The sequence below is a fragment of the Malania oleifera genome, chromosome 2 (genome assembly GCF_029873635.1).
Source record: "Malania oleifera isolate guangnan ecotype guangnan chromosome 2, ASM2987363v1, whole genome shotgun sequence".
Classification (NCBI taxonomy): Eukaryota; Viridiplantae; Streptophyta; class Magnoliopsida; order Santalales; family Ximeniaceae; genus Malania; species Malania oleifera.
The window spans coordinates 147,088,068-147,108,851 of NC_080418.1; the positions used below are offsets into that span (position 1 = coordinate 147,088,068).

At 32.9% G+C, this 20,784-nt stretch overlaps 1 protein-coding gene and 1 non-coding gene across 3 annotated transcripts; one reads left to right on the forward strand and one right to left on the reverse strand.

Annotated features, from left to right (window-relative positions):
* Positions 1 to 1,462: 1,462 nt before the first annotated feature.
* TRNAD-GUC (transfer RNA aspartic acid (anticodon GUC)) lies at positions 1,463 to 1,534 on the forward strand. The gene has a single exon. It is a non-coding gene; the product is annotated as a tRNA-Asp (tRNA).
* A 3,529-nt stretch (positions 1,535 to 5,063) lies between these two features.
* LOC131147678 (enoyl-[acyl-carrier-protein] reductase [NADH], chloroplastic-like) lies at positions 5,064 to 16,402 on the reverse strand. 2 transcript variants are annotated; one of them, XM_058097194.1, is made up of 13 exons: positions 16,002 to 16,402; positions 14,635 to 14,948; positions 12,995 to 13,104; positions 12,859 to 12,914; positions 12,689 to 12,773; positions 12,553 to 12,600; positions 11,458 to 11,532; positions 11,269 to 11,380; positions 11,134 to 11,185; positions 10,973 to 11,024; positions 10,797 to 10,854; positions 5,748 to 5,846; positions 5,064 to 5,653 (listed from the first exon to the last, which is right to left on the reverse strand). In XM_058097194.1, exons 1-13 carry the CDS (start codon positions 16,193 to 16,195, stop codon positions 5,499 to 5,501), a joined length of 1,410 nt encoding a protein of 469 aa, XP_057953177.1. In that variant the 5' UTR covers positions 16,196 to 16,402; the 3' UTR covers positions 5,064 to 5,498. The 2 variants fall into 2 exon arrangements, with proteins under 2 accessions (XP_057953177.1, XP_057953178.1); XM_058097195.1 differs by having other exon boundaries at positions 14,635 to 14,927; positions 16,002 to 16,257.
* Between the last annotated feature and the right edge of the window lie 4,382 nt (positions 16,403 to 20,784).

Sequence of the window (20,784 nt, forward strand, 5' to 3'; positions counted from 1 at the left end):
TCATGACAGTTTCTCCTATCATTATTTTTATTAATTTTTTTTTCATTTCCTGGTTGGTTTATATTTTCTCGGGAAATTTTCTCAAATTTTATTGTTAACCAAATAACTCGAAAATTTAAATTTTGGGCTCGAATTGATTTTATTTACTTGGTTGGACTGAAAATTTCAATCTAAACACGAATTTTCATTTCAAGCTATTGGGATTTTAATTTTTTTTTTTTTAAAAAAAAAACCAACCTTAGTCTTCACACTCCTCCCGTCTTCACGATTGCTTCTGAATCTGCTATGGAATTCCTCTAACTATTACACCTCGATTGCTCTCTGATTTGCTCACTGATTTTCTGATTATCTTAGTCTTGCTCCCATTATTTTTCTCTGCCTCCACTGCTCTCCCTGAACCTCAATTTATAGTTCAGGGAGACATTTAATTTTAGCCCTCATCCAATTCTATTAATTGCAATTTGGTTACCTGTCAATTTAATCCATCCATTTTTTCTGTGCAGGTGTGCAAGTGGTGGTCCAAGACTCCAATCATTTCCGCGGTATTTCATTTTTTCAAATATATTTTTCTTATGTAAATGTATTCCTTTTTTTTTTTTTTAATATTTTCCTCTGTTGTATTCATACTATTATCCTATATAAACCTTGTAATAATAATAATAATAATAATAATAACAAAAAGATTTTTTTTTTTATTATAGTTGGCCTTAGACAAAATAGGATGTCTACATCACGAAGGTTTTTAGGATTTAGGGTTAGGGACTAAACCCTTTTACTCAAAATGATTTCTATTATAAATATGTATTTTTAAAAAATAAATAAATAAATGATAAACTAACAAAATTATAAAATATATAATTTGATAAACTTTAAAATTTCTCTTAAGCTTCCAATGTTCTCTACCTAACTATTGATAATGACTAACAATAGGAAGTTTAAACCTGACATGAATAATATATTACTCATATTCTATTCAAGAAATATAAAAGGCAAAGAAGAATATTTGGATTAAGAATTTTACTTGGAGGAAAAGAAAATAAGGAGTAAACTAATTTTCATTACATTTTTTTTCTTTTAAATGTTATGGAATTGAAATTTTATTTTAATACGATTAAGAATTAAAAAAATTAAATATTAATGATGTATAATATTGAAATTTTGTCAATGAATTTGGTATATTTTTATATATATATTTTTCACTTTTTTTCATAATCAAATATAAGAATATGAATTTTTTGATATTCTTCTTCTTCTTTTAATATTTTCTGAGAGCCTAAAAGAATGTGTTTACAGGCAAGAGAAAAAAGGGTGAAAAAAAAAAAGACAAAAGAAAAGAGTATGCGTTGTGATTCCTGTGAAGGTATGAATTTCGATGTATCCGGTACGCCGTCGCCCTTTCAGTGAAGAATGATCTCTTATCATATATAGATAATATAATTAATTTCATTCAACCATCGTCCAAGTCGTTGTAGTATAGTGGTGAGTATTCCCGCCTGTCACGCGGGTGACCCGGGTTCGATCCCCGGCAACGGCGTATCTCTTATTATTTTTTGCCTTTTTCCGCCAAAATTTGTTTTGACTTCCAACTCCCAAGTCTTCAAGATACCGGCTTCAAAGAGGCTTTTACTTTTATGTAGGGTGATATTTTTCAAAGTGGTGTATGGTGACAATTTTTGAAGTTAATTTAAAAAAAATAATAATAATAATTGATATATATTTATATTATATTTTGTCTAAATTTATATAATTTAAAATTTAAATAGTCAGGTCATATCGTTCATCCATCTTTTAATATTATATCACTCATCTATCTAAGTATTCTTATCTCGACAACTTATCCAATATTCTGATCAATATAGTATAATTGGTCTTATAGTTAATCTTATAAAATTTTCCTTTTAATTTTAAAGGTCTTATAGTCTCTACCTATAGTCATTATACTAATCATTACTCTATTATATGTATTCTTCATGACATCAGTATACCTGTTACATACATTTTTTTTTTCTTCCTTAAAACCTACCACAGAATTTACCTAGGTACTCTACTATATGTTTTTTTTTAAGTCAATAAATAATATATGCAAGTCCCTCTTCTCTTTTCTAAACTTTTGCATTAATTTTCTTAAAAGATATATAATTTCTATAACGGATCTCTCAGACATAAAATCAAATTAATTTTCTAAGACCTTCATTTGTAGTTTTAATCTTTATTCAACTATCTTTTATCATGGTTTCATCATATGACTTGTAAGTTTAATTCAATTATAGTCATTACAATTTTGAATACTCATAAGTTTAATTCCATTATAGTTATTACAATTTTGAATATCTCCTATATTTTTTTATACATGTATTAAAATATTTCTCCCCATTCATTCATTTGAAATTTTCTTTGTTTTTATAATTGTATTAAATAAATTAGTTAATTATATAATTCTATTATCATCTAAACATTTTCAAACTTTAATTGGAATGTTATTTGGTCCTATAGTTTTTTTATTTTTATTTTTTTTTTAGTGCAAACTTAACTTCGTTAATCCTAATCTTATGAATAAATTTTATATTTTTAGTCTTTTCCTCATTTGTCAATTATAAGTTTAAACTTTCTATTTGATTTTCATTAAATAGATTACTAAAGTAATTTCATCATTCTTCTTTAATTTCTTCTTCCATAATTAAGGCAATATCATCCTCAATTTTTTTATATTTTACATTACCTAAGTCTTTACTCTTTCTTTCTCTAGCTTTAAAAGGTTTAAATATATCTTTTTCCACTTCTTTTATATCTAATCAATAATACAAATTATTAAATGATTTATATTTAATTTCAATAATAGCTTCTTTTTCTTTTTGCATCTTTTCTCATTTTTTATACTTTTCCAAGTTATCCATGTTTCTTTATTTTCATTATAGTTTATACCAAATTCTTGTTATCTTTACGGCTTTTTTTAACATCTTAATCTCACCACCAACATCATTACTATTTAATAATTTTTCTCTTAATTAACCTCAAATCTCCTTTTTTTTTTTTTTAATCTTTTAAATAGAATTAACTATCCTACTCGAAAGCGTATTTGTATCTATACCATCCTTTATAATCCAATCACCATCTTTGATTATTTTATTTTTAAATTTATTATATTTTCTCTCTTTAGGTTCCACCACCCAGTTCTCTTATATTAATTTATTTTATCATTTATCTTCAATTTTTTAATACATATATCTAACACCAAAATTCTACGTTGTGTGGTTAATCTTTCACTTAAAATTACTTTACAATACCTACATGATAAACCATCTATCCTCCTAATTAAGAAAAAATCTATTTGACTTTTATTTTGTCCATTTTTTAAGATTATTAAGTGTTCCCTCATCTTAAAGTAAGTATTCATTGTAATAAAATCGTATGATATAGCAAAGTCTAAAATCATCTCCCCAAGCTCATTTTTGTCTTCATATCAATATCCTTCATGGATCCTCTCACAATTTTTATTATCTCTTCCGACATGTTCATTCAGATTTACTCCTATGAATATTTTCTCAATCCCTAATATGCTTTGTGTAATACTATTTATATCTTTCCAAAATTATCTTTTATGATTTTCTAACCAAAAAATAAAAGGAAAGCAATCTGCATGATTTGAACTAAAAGGAATTCTTTTTTATTGTCCTTAATATATAAATGTTACTTTGAATTTTAAAAAGGAGTAGCGAAGGGATTGTATGACACGAGCAAAACGAATGTAAAATTTGGCCCTTTACGGGCATAAATTAGCTCTCGGCTATTTAACGCGTGAGCTGGTTTAGGCGAATCATAAATGGGTTAAGATTAAACGGGTTTGACTTTAGATTGACTCATTTATTAATAGGTGACTAACATATAAATTTAAATTCGTTTATTTAATAAGCGGATACCCATTAATAACCCGTTTAAAAATATAATTTATTTTTAAAATTTTTTTAAATATTTCATATAAAGTGATATAATTTTAAAAAAAAAAACTTTTTTTATTTTATTTATTAATATTTTAATATAAAAACATAAAATATAGAAAATAGTACATAATATATTTTTTAATGTAATATAGGTATATATATATATCAAATTAAAACCCAAAAACACCGGTAATTTTATAGGACTTTTTTCGTAGATCAAAACCCTAAAGTTCCCAATTTCAATTTTTTCATTCTCTTTTTCTGTTTCTTTAAAGTTTTGTATTGGCATTAATTTTAAGATCAAAACCAACCAATATTTATTATTAGGTTGGCCTGATCCTCTCTAACTTGCTCTCAATTTTTTATAATACTTTCACACTGCATTTGAGAGCATGAATTACGAGTTTTAAATTTAAATTTCACCACTTTAAACAAATTTCAATATAATTTTATCATATCTTATTCAAATTCAATATAAATTAAAATTCAAGATTTCTATAGGATTAATGAAAAAATATATATATCTAAAAAAAATATTTTTAGATTTCATGTCTAATAACAATTTAATTTTATGTTCTTCACAATTGTAGAGTTGCCATTGTATAGAATGCAAGAGAGAGGCTACCATGATCATTTAAATCACGAAACTCATAACGCAATTCCTAGTGAAAAAAATTTTAAATAGTATTTGAAAGCTATAGCTTCAAATCTTAAATTTAAATTTAGATGAATTTGTATAAATTTTAATACAACTTCAAATTTAAGACACCTCCAAACATAAGATAAGATTATTTTTTTCAAATTCTTCTCAAGGAAAAATAAAAAATTGATCCAAGTGGATTAATCTGATTTCCAATTGGATTGGGCTGATCTTTTTGGCATCCAGCAAAATATTTTAACCTCCACGCTAGAGGTCACTAGATGGAAGTAATAATGCGTGGAAACCCTAATTTTTAGTCTTTAACTTTCAATTTGCATGAAATAAAACAAAACAGGAATCAATTTCATATTACATCTCATTAAAATTCATACAAAATTATATTTAAACTCTGTACTATAAATTCCCCAAAATGAAATCATTGCAGCAAAATAAATTAAAATTTTCAAATGAGCTGCACAATCACATAATTAGCATCTCTAATTAATCATTATCACATAAAGTACTGTTTTTAATGTAAACAGGTAAAAATCATTCACTGTTTCCTCCATAAGCTTCATTTCTCAATAATACAGCCAACAAAAAGCAAGCCCATGAAACATTTCATACTTACCAAAGAACCCTCCTCTCTCTCTCTCTCTCTCTCTCTTTTGGCTCTCTGTTTTTCTTTCCATTGTTATCATAAGGAGACATTGCTACCCAAGAAAAAGAAAAAACAGTAAACAAATTCTCACTACAGAAGGGAAGCAGCTCATGACAAAACAGGGGCAACAGGCCAATCCATCCTCAGGTGATGACTACAACAGGAGAAAAAATAAATAAAAAATAACAAAAAAAGAAGCATTCATGCTGAACCAAAGGTTCTGAACCTCAGCTTGACGTGAAAATGCCCACTACTGCCTCTAGTGCTTGTCCTTCGGAATGTCAAGGTCGCTAAATATTGGACTGTCGACTCCGACGCCCATTGCATTTAGACCATTGTCGACATATAGAACGGCACCCGTGATGGCTGAAGCCAAAGGCGATGCCAGGAATGCAGCTGCATTTCCCACCTCATCTGTTCCATTTGTCTTACGAGTTCAGTGATGATGGATAAATAAAAGACATAATGAGAAACAGGTATATAGATTATGAAGACATGAATACTTTACCTGCGGATAATTCCTTCTGTAATGGCGCATTTGCTAATGAATATTCAATCATGGTGTCGATGAACCCAATTGCTTTTGCAGCACGGCTTCTCAAGGGACCTGATTTTTATTTTTATTTTTTACCAGATTAAAAGAGAAAGTTGAGGTTATATTAATGTATAATTAAAACTGAACATCTTAATTAAGTTAAATCAAATGAGCATGATACATTAGTGTCGTGCTGAACCAAATGCCACTGCCGAGAAAATGTTCACTAGAGTGGGGATCAAAGAAGAGTTCATGGATAGTGATGATAATTCGAAATTATATAGGAATGTAGTGGTTAAAAGATGATGGAAACTTTAATACAATGACAAAAGAGGGTCATTTTCTTAATCAAAGCAAATCCTGATATAGCAGCAGAATCCTATCATCCAATCAAAAGGCATGTAATGCAGGACTAACATCCTCACACCCAGAGGAATCAAAAGCCAAATTCAAAATCTTCTATTAAAAAAAAATTAAATCCAAAATCAATTCAATCTTCAAAAACCACCAATTGCTTGTAAAAAGAATCGATAATCTTATATCCACCACAAAACAAATCTATCTCTATAGGTATCTCCCTAAAATAAAATAACACAAAAATAACAATTAAGAAAATGAAAATAAAAGAATTAATTGAAATTTCTTCTCCCTAAATGAAGAATGCAACTAAAATGTTCCTACAATTCGAGTTCCGGATGGAATGCAACTAAAGACCACAATTGTGGAACTAACAGTTGAGCACTTGTGCGCCAATGGCTTGTGGGGCTTATCTTGTGCCATAAAGTATTTGAGCCATGTCAGTTGGGGGCACATAAGCCATTTTGGCCAAGGGCCTTTTGTGTCTATTGTTGCACTGGTTACTTCCAATGCAACTTGGCAAAAGGGGCAGTTCATTTAGATGGAAAATTTAAGTTTAAGCATTGAAAGTTGAAACGCTAGAGGGCATGGTATTACAAAGTTAGCCATACTGGATTGTGGTGGGGACTAGATTTTTAGAGGACAATTGAAACAATAATCTTGAGCGCTTACTTGGGTTAGGGCTTGAATGTTGAGGTCATGAAATACCAAAAACGTCAATAAGCATTGGCACCCAAGGTGGGAGCAGAACTTTTAGTCGTTGAGGATCTGGTGAAATTCAAGTAGATCTCTCGAGGTTAAATAGATTGAATGATCAACTTCATGTGGTTCATGATAATATTGTGTACACTTTGAGAAGTTTGGGGATGTGGACCCTTGATTTGTAAGATTGGGCATATTTTAAGACACTCCAAAGTCCAAAGTGTGGATTCATCTTTGGAGTTGGAAGGATGGAAATGATCCTTGACTTCGTACTTGGAGTGGTAGTAGTCAGATCTATGAGGCTGTTATAAAGAGCCATCAAGAAGTGGGTTCATCCTTACAACGAAATGTTGGAAATAAGCCTAGATGGTGTATTTGCAACAGGAACCTTCTCTACAAGTGATGTAAAAGGGGGAGGGGAAAAAATTGGAGCTCTCAATATACTCTGGGAAATGAGGATCACAGAATGGACCTCCTTATAATTGTAAAGAAGTTACATCAACCACTCAAAGATGATATCAAATCAGAGTGTTAGACGTGGGTCATGAGCGATTCGCAACCAGAATGGAACTTTGGGCATGAAGCTCCTTGGGCAAAATTGATGTGGGCCTCGACTGAACTCTATAGTTGAGGTTGACTTTGGGGAAGGATTTCATTTCGACAAAACAAATCGCACATCTTCAACACTCTTGTGAGGGAATTTGGGTTTTGAAGGACTAGGACGACGTATGGATCCATATCAAGGATTAGAGATGCAGTGTTCTCAAAGGACTAATTTTTACCTTTGGGAACTTGTAGTAATAAGGCTGCTTGATGACTAATGGGTTTGAGCAATGTTATTGGACATGGTGATTTCATTGAGGAATTAGAGATCAAAGTGTGGTTTTCAAAGGAAGTTGAATATCAATTTGAATATGATTTGGGAAGAGTATGTGGGGTTTAGGAACGTGTTCTACAAAAGTCTTTGTATGAGAACTAGGTTCAGATCTACTATGGGTAATGGAGACAGCTCGATGTGCCATAAGGAGATGAAATACAAGAGCTTGGATGTTCCAAGAATTCTGGCTTGGGATTTATGGGAATTCAGCAGAAAATAGATGGGCAGGGAAGATGTCAAGGTACTATATTCTTGCATTTATGACACATGTCAAATGGTTTGTTCGACAACCTTGGATAGTTATGATGTGCATATTAGTTGGGTTGTTGATAGAACTACAGTTAACATGGATTGAATTATGGAGAAGTCATTGGACTCCTTCTAAACATCACTATGACGTTATGGTGGATTCGGACAGCCATCATGGTGTCATTCTCAGGTTGTCATGTATGATCATTAGACCCACGGTTCATTACTCATACTTGAGCAAGAACGCATCAGGGAACTTACTTTTGGGGGAAACACCAAGTGAGTGGCTTACCTCCCTCAATATCCTCAGAGTACTAAGTGAGCACCCTAAGGAGAGGATCGAGGCAAGCTCTTGATATCCTCGAGGGGTGTTTTGGGCTTCCATGTGAGAATGAGAGCCCCATGGATGACCCTTAAGAGTGAAGTCGCATGTCACTCTCGGACCAAAGGTTAAGACTTCGTATTGGCCCTTGGATATACTCTTAGGCGATGTCTTCTCATACCTAATTGGATGATCAAGGATGTTGACCTCGATCGATGTCTTCTCACATGTTAGACTGAAGTAGAGTATGGTGTCACTTCCCTTAGCTCTAGTGGGTGGTGGTAAGTGGGTGCTCTTACACAAAAATTGTGCTATGGGGATTAGGGTTGCCCTCAATGCTAGTGGAATGTGAGTTTTTAACACCCTTATTGTTCAAATCATGGTTCCTTAGCAGCAATTTCATTTGGAATCAAAGTTTTCGTGTCGTGAGATGTGAGCACTGAATTGGATATTGGAGTGTTTCCATGGATGAGAATGAGTAGGGTTGGACAAGACTTGGTGTAGTCTTCTCACTGCATGGATGTAACTCCGTCACATTTTAGGTAGATTAAGGCAAAGGTAAATCCTTGTGCCCTTAGAAATCTGCTGCTCCGTGACACTTAGAATCCCCACTCAAGTACATAGTAGCCATGTATACTTTCACATCCTCAGGCCCTAACTACATGAAAGTATTGCTCCATGTCAAGTAGGAAGTTCTCTAATTCCTTGGCATCACATGCACCATTGTATGCTCTTGGTTTCGATGCCCTTGCTCTCCCATATTCTACCCTTGTGGAAATGGCATTCTGCAAGAACCATAAGGTTTAAATTGGCAATAAGCTCACCCATCTGGTGTTGTAGCACTTCCACCTTACCACAAAATCTTTCAACCAATTCATCATGGAACCTTGTTGTTACTTTTCAGATCCCTCCAATACATCGTTGGGCCACCTCTATAGCCACATGGTTGACAATCTCAACCTACATCTTTAACGCATCAATTTTTTCAGTATTAATGCGCATCATGGTTTTCCCACTGATGCTTCAGAAAATCCCATAATCCAAAGGCAACCAAATCATGAAGCAATTAACTAAACTCTCATACCAATTGTCACAAGTGACACATTTCACACTTCATGAAGGGTCGTGCGGCACTAGTTGTAGCATGCAACTAGTCTGCCAAGAACAAATTGTAATTTCACCACATGAACAAGTTCACAAGCATCGAATACAAATAAAGCTGACACAATAAGCAACCTTGAAAGTAAAGTAGACTCAAGTGGTAAACCATAAAGTGACGCACTTTATATTATCATACCTTTGTGGCCAGTGTGTGTTTAGCAAAGAGGCATAGCTGACTTTTACAAGATTGATGACCACCCACCCTCCCCTAAAAAGCTTTTTATGCAATTACTACTCTAGCACAAGGAAACATCAATATGATTGAGGAGTCATACCCCCCATTTTCCCTAATGCATCACTCTACACAATGAATAAACCCTAAACTAGTATTTACATGCTACCCACCTAATATGCATAAGGCATGCAGTCACGGGCAAGCATTATTCCTTGAACACGCTTGGCTCTTGACATCCAAGCACCCTCCCACAAGCCAATAATAGAAACATCAACCACTTCATATTTGATGAAAGAAAAAGCCAAAGAAAAGAACCACCAAGGTCTCTCCAATAACAATATCAGCATCCTGCCATTCTCTTACAAACCAAATCTACTCTCAATCACCCAATGCCAAACAGAAATAAACTTGGAAGAAAACAGCCATAACCACTTATCCACTATAGTAATATTTTTAGACAGAAATTTGTCAAAACCCAAGCCCCAATCAACCCTAGACTAGCAAAACACATCCCAATTGTCAAAACAAAGCATTCTTCTGCTCATCAGGATGCTTAAATTTGGGTTATTAGGGTTTATCCCTTGTTTGAGGAACTAAGGATGTAAGGTCCTGTGTCACCCATATATTTCAAACAATTTTTGCCCCCAATACATTCATGGCACGTGCTAGTATTAGATGAAATATTACTATATATCATAAATATTAGATAGTTATTAATGCTCATGTAGGCATGTAATATTTAATGAGGGTGACTGATGATATGTATCCATCCTAAAAGCTACTACAACCTTTTCTTTTTTTTTGAAATTGCATGCCCGTGCACCTGGTCCTTTTCGCATTATCCATTGACTAGGCCCTAATGGCTTTGTACTTGATCTACCATCTTACATAAGCATCAGCCTATTTTCAACACTAAGGACTTTTAACACCTTAATAAGGAATAATCTATATTAAGAATGTCGCATAAGATTACATCTCTAGAATGGTTGAGTGTGGCAGATGGTTATATCTTTATAGATCCCACAGATGGATGTTTGCACATGGTCACATTCCAGAGCCTTGGCAGCACATCCTCTGGTTCAAGGATGACTTGAGGTTAACAAAATGAGTATCTTACATTTTTCAAAAAAAAAAAAAAAAATGATAAATTAAAAGGGGAGAAAAGGGCAAGTGTTGTACCAGCAGATATGGTGTTGACTCTAATCCTGTGCTTCCTTCCAGCTTCAAAAGCAAGCACCTGAATCAATTAATAAATAACAAAGTACACGACAATCATTTTAAACAAGGGCAAAAGCTAGACATTGGAAAAAAAAAAGAAGGATAAATAGCATGGGAGAACAAAAACTAAAACTCACTCGTGTGTCACTCTCTAATGCAGCTTTCGCAGAGCTCATGCCCCCACCATACCTGTGTGATATAGAATTGATAATCTGAGATTAAAGATTGTGTCTCTGCATGATGAAGGATTACTTTATGAAAGAAATAAAGGAGTAAACAGGGTGAGATATAGATGTACCCTGGAATGATTCTCTCAGAAGCAATGTATGTAAGAGATATCGATGCACCACCTGTAATAGGCAAAGTGAATAATGTTCATGTAACAAGAAGATATGAAAACAAAGCAGAACAAAATATTAAAGAAAAGATTTACCTGGATTCATTATGGGAAGGAAATGCTTGAGTAAAGAAACATAAGAATAACTAGATGCAGATATAGCTGCCAGGTATCCTTTTCTAGATGTCTCCAACAGAGGTTTAGTCACCTGTTTGATAGAGCATTTATCATAAGTACTGAGATAAAATATTGTCCAAATATTTCGGCAATAAAAAAAAATTGTACCTCAGGGCCATTAGCAAGTGAGTGTACAAGAATGTCAATGCTACCAAAGTCCTGCTTTACAGATTCAGCAACCTCCTACAAGAAATTTGAGAAAGAATGATGAAATCTAAAGCATGATTCTTGACAACATGAGTATCTACATTACCATCATGGTAAGTATTCTGGAAACTTAATTTGTAATATTAGATGCCCTCAAGCTGGTTCGATTTGATCATTTCAAAGTTCAATACAATCCAAATGCCAAGATCTCTTCTAAAATCCAAATGAGAGAAGTTGTTGTGTAAAGGAGAGGACAAAAGGAAAAACGAAGTTTAAAATAAAAACAAAATTTTAAGTAGTTGATGCTAGATTATCTTTGAGTTAATTTAGGTAAAAACTAATGATGCTGTCGTAAGGCTTCAAATTTTCAGGCTGGATGGTGAATCAGATGAAAAACAACATAACTGAAACCCTGAGACAAGTGCAAACTATAATGATGTGAACAACATAAAGTCACTGATTCTTAAAAGCTACGTCATTGAAAAATTAGATTACGTAAAAGCAATTGTTTTATTGCTTTGATGACATGAAATAATGTGAGCTACTGCCATGAGGGGCAACAATTGTGCATAAAGAGAGCAGAGGCCCCCTAACTAAAAAGCTAAAGCCATTAGGTTGTGGGCCAACAATGTATATCAAGCTTTAACATTTTTTATGGCATGAAGCTAAACATCCAACATCTCACTGTTAAATCATATAACAAATACATAACTAATGACTAACTTGATCAGATTTGCCCAAAGATAAAAATGTTGTTCCTTGACATAGAAGACCTATGCTTCTTGAAAGACCAGAAAGATGCCATCCAGAAGAGATTGGACAAATCTCCAATAAGCTTAATAACACTGCCCTAATTCCTAAATCACACCATCGCATTAAATGTCTTGTACCACTTGCATTTTTTGGCATTTACATTTGTAGAACTGAATTCAATTTGGCTATCCAAATATGCCCTTGAAACTTACTTTAAAATTCATAAAAGAAAAATATGTTTTAAGAATCCTTCAAAAAATATTTCAAAATGAATCATGGAAATAGATGAATGATGCTATATACCTGAACGGTCCAATTAGAGGATCCAGCATAGCGCTTATTTGCTTTTACCTGCATAAAGCCGCATCAAAATGGTGTGTGATTGACAACATAGGAGAACATTAAATATTTTACAATGACAGTTATACACTCCAATTACATCTTCAGGTACATCCTCAAGTTTGTCATAAACTGCATCTAGGGGATATATTTTGGTAATCTCCATCAGTGAACCATCTGGCAGCCTGTAACATTATATTTTCTATTAGCAAAGGCCACATCTGGCACTACTGATTCAAACATTGCAGAGATGAAAGTTTAGCATCTCACGTGCGTGATTCATCAAACTTCCCACGGCGTAAACTGGTTTCAAAAATGTTTAAAGCCTGAACAAGAAGCACTGAGTAATAACTCATCAAGAGTAAAACAACCATGCAACCATGAAGATCAGGGCAATTTTACTTACAGGAACCCATGTGCCAACAAGAATTTCAGCACCAGCGGCAGCAAGAGATTTTGCAATTGCCCAACCATAGCCATTGTCATCAGCTACACCAGCAATAAAAGCCCTCTTACCTACATGTAATACTCCAAGTTTTAGTCAAAACGGGGGTAATCTTCTACATATACTATGTTACCAGGTACCAAGTAACTGACAGAAGCCATTAACTTGTAATCTCATATCATACAATTGAAATTGCAAACCCAGAAGACTAACCATCACACTGAGCATGACATGGTGTGAAACTAATAGAAGTAATTACTCATTATTGTACACATTTAAAATATAATAACTCCCACTAGCGCTATGGAAATGTCAGTTTGGGAGATACATTAATCCTCCATTGATAAGCATTTACTACAGCTAGAAGAATTGGTTCTAGAAACCTGCCTCTAATGAACATCCAAATCAAAGGAACAAACATCCAAGAATAGATTGCTCATGAGGTTGATCGATCAAATTTTGGGGTTTCCAGACAAGTTTGAAGAAGGATACATTAAGTGCAAGGGGTAAAACCAAGTTTTAGTGATGGAAAACAAAAAATATCTTTTACGCATTCACCTAGTTTGTCAACTATTTTTGGAAATGATACAAAGATATCTTGCTTTGTCCACAATAGAAAACTTCTCCTCTAATTAACTGTATAATTATTGGGTTTATACCAATGAACAGAAAAGGAACAAATAAAGCAATGAGATTATAAATAGAATTGAGACTCTAGACAAAGAATCTCCTTTTCAAGATATACTTGATAAGAGAACTAGATTATATAATGATGAAACTGAAAAAGAATACTTGCCTAAGATATATGATCCTTTCTTGAACTTAATTGTTAATACTTACCCTCCGCTAGTAAGCACCCAAAGTGGAGGAAGGCCCAGGGATCTATACAGCATCGACACTTCTATATGATAGCTATGGTTGTGTAACATTTGTGTTAGACAATGAGATGACTCCTCATACACATATCTAAATTTCATAATGAGATCAAAATTTAAAATATATTTAAATTAGATACCACTACAACACTCCTCAGACACTTTGTGGACATTTTTCCAGCATTTCTTCAACATGCTTTAGAGTGTAGACACAAAAGGTCATTTGATTTATTCATGAAAGATCATAATTATAAATATAGAATAAGCATGTTTTGTTGTTGTTAACTTGTTATTGTTGCTGTTTATCAGAGTAAAATAATTTTTTTTACATTTACAACTGAAGATGTGATATATAAATTGCTCTCGAATTAAGAAGAAAGAGGAAGAAACATATGCATTTATACTGGATTCCTTTCATAATATCATGTAATATAAATTTTAAAAACTTAAATATATATCATGCAAAATAGGTTGACCACGGTCTTGCCATATAGTCTCCCATATTTTTAGTATTCACTGTGTCTTATTACTTGTCTGTGTCCCCTATCACAACTAGTTCATATACATTCCCATGCTTCAAAGCCAAGAAGATAGAATTTACAAAGTTGCTTCTTCTGTTTTTTTTTTTTTTTTTCACATAATGTGGGGGATATCAGGCATACATAAACATAAGATGTTAAAACTTTCATAAACAGTAAGAAAACATACACAAATTGAGAATCTAACCTTTTAAATCAATAGGCAACCCAGCCATGGACTTGTTTCCACTAGCTTCAGACATTGCTTTTGTGATGCTCTTACCAGAATTCGTAGAATATGGCATAAGACTCGCACGGAAAGGCTGTACACATGATATATGAGAAGTACTTGTGAGCTCAGCCCATGATGCTCGTTTTGTATTGACACCAAGAATTGCAGTCCTCGCTTGAAAAATTCTGCAAGAAGAAGAAATGCAGGGTCTAGCAGTTGCCATTTGCAGGCCAGAGGCTGCGGTTGCTGCCATTTTTAGTAAGTGGACTCTGGCAGAAGAAAACAAAGATCTGTTGAAGAAGAAGAAGAAAAAGAAATAGGAGATTAAACTAATTTCTAGAAAACTGCCTCAGCAACAAGAAAGCTGATAGTTCAATGAGAGGCACACTGGATGATGGCATACTCAGCGACAGGAAGCTCAATAACACTAGATGGCATAATTCCTTCATTTGAATATGGGCCTAAATGAAATGGCAGCCTGGTCTATGGCTGATAAATTGTAATCACTGAATGATTTCTCAAATAGGATTGTTTCAATGTCTCAAAACAATTTATGATGGCATCTTTTTAAGCAAAAAATATCAAAAAAACACTGTGCAGCCATTTAATTTCTGCAAGGCAGTCAAAAATGCCTTCTGGGGGTTCATGACACCAACTTCACTCTCATAACATGGCTTGCTTTTCTTATACTCTAATTTGTCCTCTGAACAATTCCCAAATAATAATTTTTTCAGTCAACCCATAAGGCCAAATTACTAAAATCTGTCCAACACAATACCCCTTCCACCCCACAATACCCTTTTGAATAACAGAATAGCCCAGCAACACCTACTCATTACAAGTGCCCATTTTAATACGAGTCCAATCTGAGTTCTAATGGCTAGGCAACTCTGTGAGGCATCTGATCCCCACAAACCCACCCAACACCCCCCTCCAAAAAAATGCAGAACAACTAAAATTTTCAAAACACCCTTTGTGACTTTGCAAACGACACCCCACCCGCTTTGCAGTGTCAAGTCTCGATTCATAAAATGATTGAAAACTCATTATCAATCTATAAGGCAACAAAAATTCAGTAGAACACATCAGTAACTAGTGATTTTACTTTGCACACTACGAACATGTGAAATGGACTTGCACGGGCTTGCAAAAGCTAGAAATGCAACTTAAAAATATCCAACGTGCACCGAAATCTAGAAAAATGAACGCCCAGAAAGCATCTCAAAGAAACTAATCAATAATCAGAACCACATATTACAAAATTCCCAAGAACCCAGAAGGAAAAAAGCAGAAAAAAAAGAAAAAAAAATGATAAGTACTTCTAGAGAGAGAGAGAGAGAGACCTTTGGGGGAGAGAGAACGCCAATGCGGAGAGATGAATGGCGACGCTGTGAGAGCAGAGGAAAGTGGTTTTGGGGGGAAGGTTTCGATCAAATCGAGGCTCTAAGCAAAGAATTCGCAGCCGTAGTAGTTGTTTGAGGCTTTGGAAGTGTCGAAAACCAGATCCAGTACGCGCGTTACTCCAACCCTCCAACATCCGTTTTCAGCTCATGTCATTTGTGTGTGTGAGAGAGAGAGAGACGTTCCGTTTGTTGGGTAACAGCGTTAACCTAGTCTCCTGAGTCCTGTACTTGAGAAATTGAGAATTCTCCAAAGAAAAGGTTCACTTGCTTAGTTAAAATAAAAAATAAAAAAATAAAAAACAAAAATAAAAATAAAAGAGAAAGGCTCAATGCTTTGCAAAAGTGTGCCTTCAAGTTGCAAGGCTTTGGATAGAGTAAGACTCGTTATTCAAAGTTCGTTTAATAATAGAGTTGAATTTGAATCATATCAATTTGTCAAAAACTCAGTTATAAGTTTTGTTGGACCTACTTGAATTATACTCATTTAATAATATCAAAATTTAGTTCAATATATTATAGTGAGTCTATTGAGTTTATAAGTAGAAGCTATTTGGACATTAGCTTGTTCAATTCAAGCTCGACACCCTAAATTCAATAATGGGATCAAGTCCAAGGTTAATAAGTTCAGGAAAATGGACTCCTAAAATGGTATTGATACGAGTTCCTTCCTATCTTTTGCCCAACAATAATCACTCGCCTCTCATAATAAAAGATTCCAAAAGTGTCTTAGTGCAATTTGATAACTTAGTCCCATTCTATTTCATTTAGTAGCATAAATGAATAATGTAGTGATTATAAAAAATAATAATGATAATAATTTAATTAATTAATTTAAATAATAATTATTAATTAATATAATATTATATTATATTATAATATAATATATTATACATATATAAGTAAGTTCCTAGAAACAAATTCCTGAGAGCCCCTCTTCTTATCAAACTCTCTCAATCTCCTCACCGTCTCTCTTTCTCTCTCTTCAATTTCTCTTCATTTCTCAACTGAATTGAAAAACGAACACCATATCTGAGTTTTATTTTCGCTCTTGAGCATTTTAATCAGAGTGGATTCGTCGCTAAGACGTCGTAGACACCACTCAAAGCTTAAGGTAAGGGGATTAGATCATGTTAGATATTTTCATAAATTTAACCGATTAAATTATAAAATGTGGTTACAAAAATAATGTATATGCTTTTTTGGATATTCTAGTATATGGAAATGTGGATTCTGGATTATAATTATTATAAGTATATTTTTGAGAAAATGGCTATATTGAATTGATTAAACCCTATAAGATGATGATCCATTTAATTTTTCAGTGAAATATATGTATTTTCCAGGCAGTTATTAAATTATGATTTATTACTCAAATTGTGTGGCATGAGTCTACATATATATTGATTGTAGAAAATATTTTTAAAATTTTGAATTATGACATGAGTATAAATGGCTGTGTGCCGAATATAAATGGTTGTGTGCTGAGTACAGATGGTTATGTGCCGAACACAAATGGTCATGTGTCAATTACATATGACTGTGTGCCAAGATATGATATGATATGATTTTACACAAAATAAATTGTGAATATGACAAATTTGACACAGTATCATGAAAATGAAATTATGTTACAGTTATATTATCTAAAATGTATTATATGGCAGAAGAACCCTGATGGACTGGTTCAGATTGAGAGCATGGTACGATAGTTATGATGATAATAGTTAGCGCAACCATACTACTCGGGGAGAATATTGGTAACGAAAGTCGATTGGGCCGGCGAAGAGATGTTGATCGCCCCTCGGTCCAGACCAGGCTACGGTGGGCCAATCGTACTACAGACGTGTTAGATTTGACATTACCTGGTTGTGGGCCAGCTATGACTAAGTCGCACCTTCAGATTATACAACCCGATCATGTGGGGTTATTACATGATGATGTATGAACGTCCATTCAGAGGAAATTTCCTTATATATATATATTTGATGATTTAATTATTGCAGAGAATTAAGTGTTATGATACGACATGTTTTAAATAAGGAAATATGTGTTTTAAACTATATGTATATACATAAGTGTGAGTTCATATTTACATATTTTGCCAATTAAGGCTAATTATTTAATATATGTGTTTTGGAATACTAAAACTCATGTTGTCACACACTGATAAAAATCTACCCCTTCTTACTAAGAGGTGTCTCACTCTTATAATTTTAAATATTTCAGGAAATTCAGGCAACTGAGTAAAGCGAACTCCGAGGCAGAGGAGGCTTAGGTACTGAAAGTTAGGATAAGTGCTTTTAAATAGGGATATGTTTTGTATAATCCTTGGGATTTTATGGATTTTTGGGGGTATATGTATATTTATGGAGACATTAGAATTATGGTATTGTATATAAGGATCAAGTACATTATATTTTCCGTTGCACTGTTAGTATGTATTTATTGATAGGCGATGTGATGACCCAAAAATATATACATGATTAAAGCACAATAATAATAAAATAATAAAAATGATCATTGAGTTAATATCAATACAGAAGTATTTTTCTGTAGGATCATTAATTCCATATTTGATGCCTAAGAAAGACCTTGTCTAAGCGAGTGCTCAGAGACCATTGCGGTTCAATCGCTCCCTGGAGGTCGGCCTGGTCAAAATGGAATTTCATAAGATAAACAGGATAGATACTGTTTGTACACGTAAATAAGTATATATACATAAAATGGTGTTTTGACAGACATAATTTGTAAAAATATATAATAAGATGATAATAATATAACTATCATATGTGGGGCCCACAAGACTATGTGGGGTCCACATGAGTCCTGGAGCCACAAGACATTGTTTATATACGTAAATAAGTACATAAAATAATGTTTTGACTGATATAATTTGTAGAAATATATGATAAAATAATAATAATATAGGTATCCTATGCAGAGCCCACAAGACTGTGTGGGCCCCACATGAGTCTCGAAGCCGTATGGAGGTTTACACGAGTCTCAAAGTTATGTAGAATGCATAAAAATCATATAAGAATTATTTGACTTACGTAGGATCCATTCGGGTCTCGAAATTGTGTGGGGCCCACATGAGTTTTTAAAATTTAAATTTAATTCTTATTCAAAAATAAATAATAAAATAAATAAATACTAAAAATAGTTTAAAAGTAATAACAATGATAATAATGATTAAGAAAAATAATAAAGTAATAAAATAATTAATTAACTAATTGATTAATTAATTAGGTAAGTAGTTAATTAAAAATTTATTTAATGGGAATGGTGGCAAGCACTCCCACATGACCTCCATCCCTATCCCATACTTAACCCATACCTTGCCCATTCTTTAATTTTTAAAAATTATAATTTCACCCATCTCCTCACACTTTTATAAATTTCATTTCTTCCCCAAAATTTTCCTATAAATAGGGAGCTCTCAACCTTCATTTTTCATATCAATTTTCTAAGGAAGAGAAGAATTAGTGAGTGAAAGAAATTGTGGTTGAGAGAGAATTTTTGAGTAAGTTCTCAATCACCCACTCTTTCCGATCTCATTTCTTAGAGATAGTTACAGTGTTCGTAAGGAAGAAGGTAAGTAAATTTTGATTATGTTAGTTTTTTTTTTTATTTATTAAAATTCATACCCGAGTTTATTTTATAAGTAAATTTCAATTATGTTAATTAGTTTCACAAAATTTCCATGAGTTTATTTTTACGCATATTTAATTATATCAGTTCTATCTTTAATATACTTGCATCTATTTTTGGGTTAAGAAATGTTCTAATCCCCTCGGATAAATTTTCAATATTTCTTTCTATCCAAAAATAAAATGATATATATTTTTAATACAAAAATTGTGTGGCATGAGTTTATTTTTATGTTACATTTTTTATGAAAATATGAGTAAAGATGAGATTTTCACGATATTATTTTAAATTGCATAAATTATAATAAGATGATTTTAAAACCCCTTATGGCAACGAAAGTTCAAAGTTACAGATGTTCGGTACCGCAGCTTAAAATTTATACGGATGAGAGTGTACCCACACTGTTTACAAAGTGGTTATTTATGTTAGTGGATTTCTCCTGAGTGCACACTTGGTTTCGAACTATGACTTAATAAGGAAAATCTCACTTAAAGTTTACGTACGTTGATTTAGTTTGGTCGGCCTGCCAGTTAAGTCCAGTTTTCGGACCGCACAACCCAGTCATAGGGGTAAACATGACTTACGGCAAATGAGCTTAAGGATGGTTTTTATAATATATGTTCATACATATTTAATTACATATACAAAGTTACTGATGATTTGAAGGAAAAGTATAAATTTACGTGAAAAGAATCATTCTGATACTTAATTGACGATTTAAGGAAAACGTATAAGGAAAAATATATATATGTTTATCATTAAATATTTTTACAGTTTTAAAATTAAAAGTTTAATTTAACAGTTATAGTATATGATTATAAAATTTTACTGTTGAAATTGATGACAAAAGTTTTATGCAGAAATTTTTAAATTTATATTTATTCTAAAAGAAAATTTGAAGTTTTAGTATTAAATATTGTTTTACTAAATTTTTAAAAAAAAACTCATTTTGGCCACACATTAATAATAATCTTATTTACTTACTGAGCGTCGTCTCACTTCAATCATATTTTTATTTCAGACTCTGAAGGGCATGTCGGAAAACAGGCTTAGCAAGCATGCCGGTGGGGAT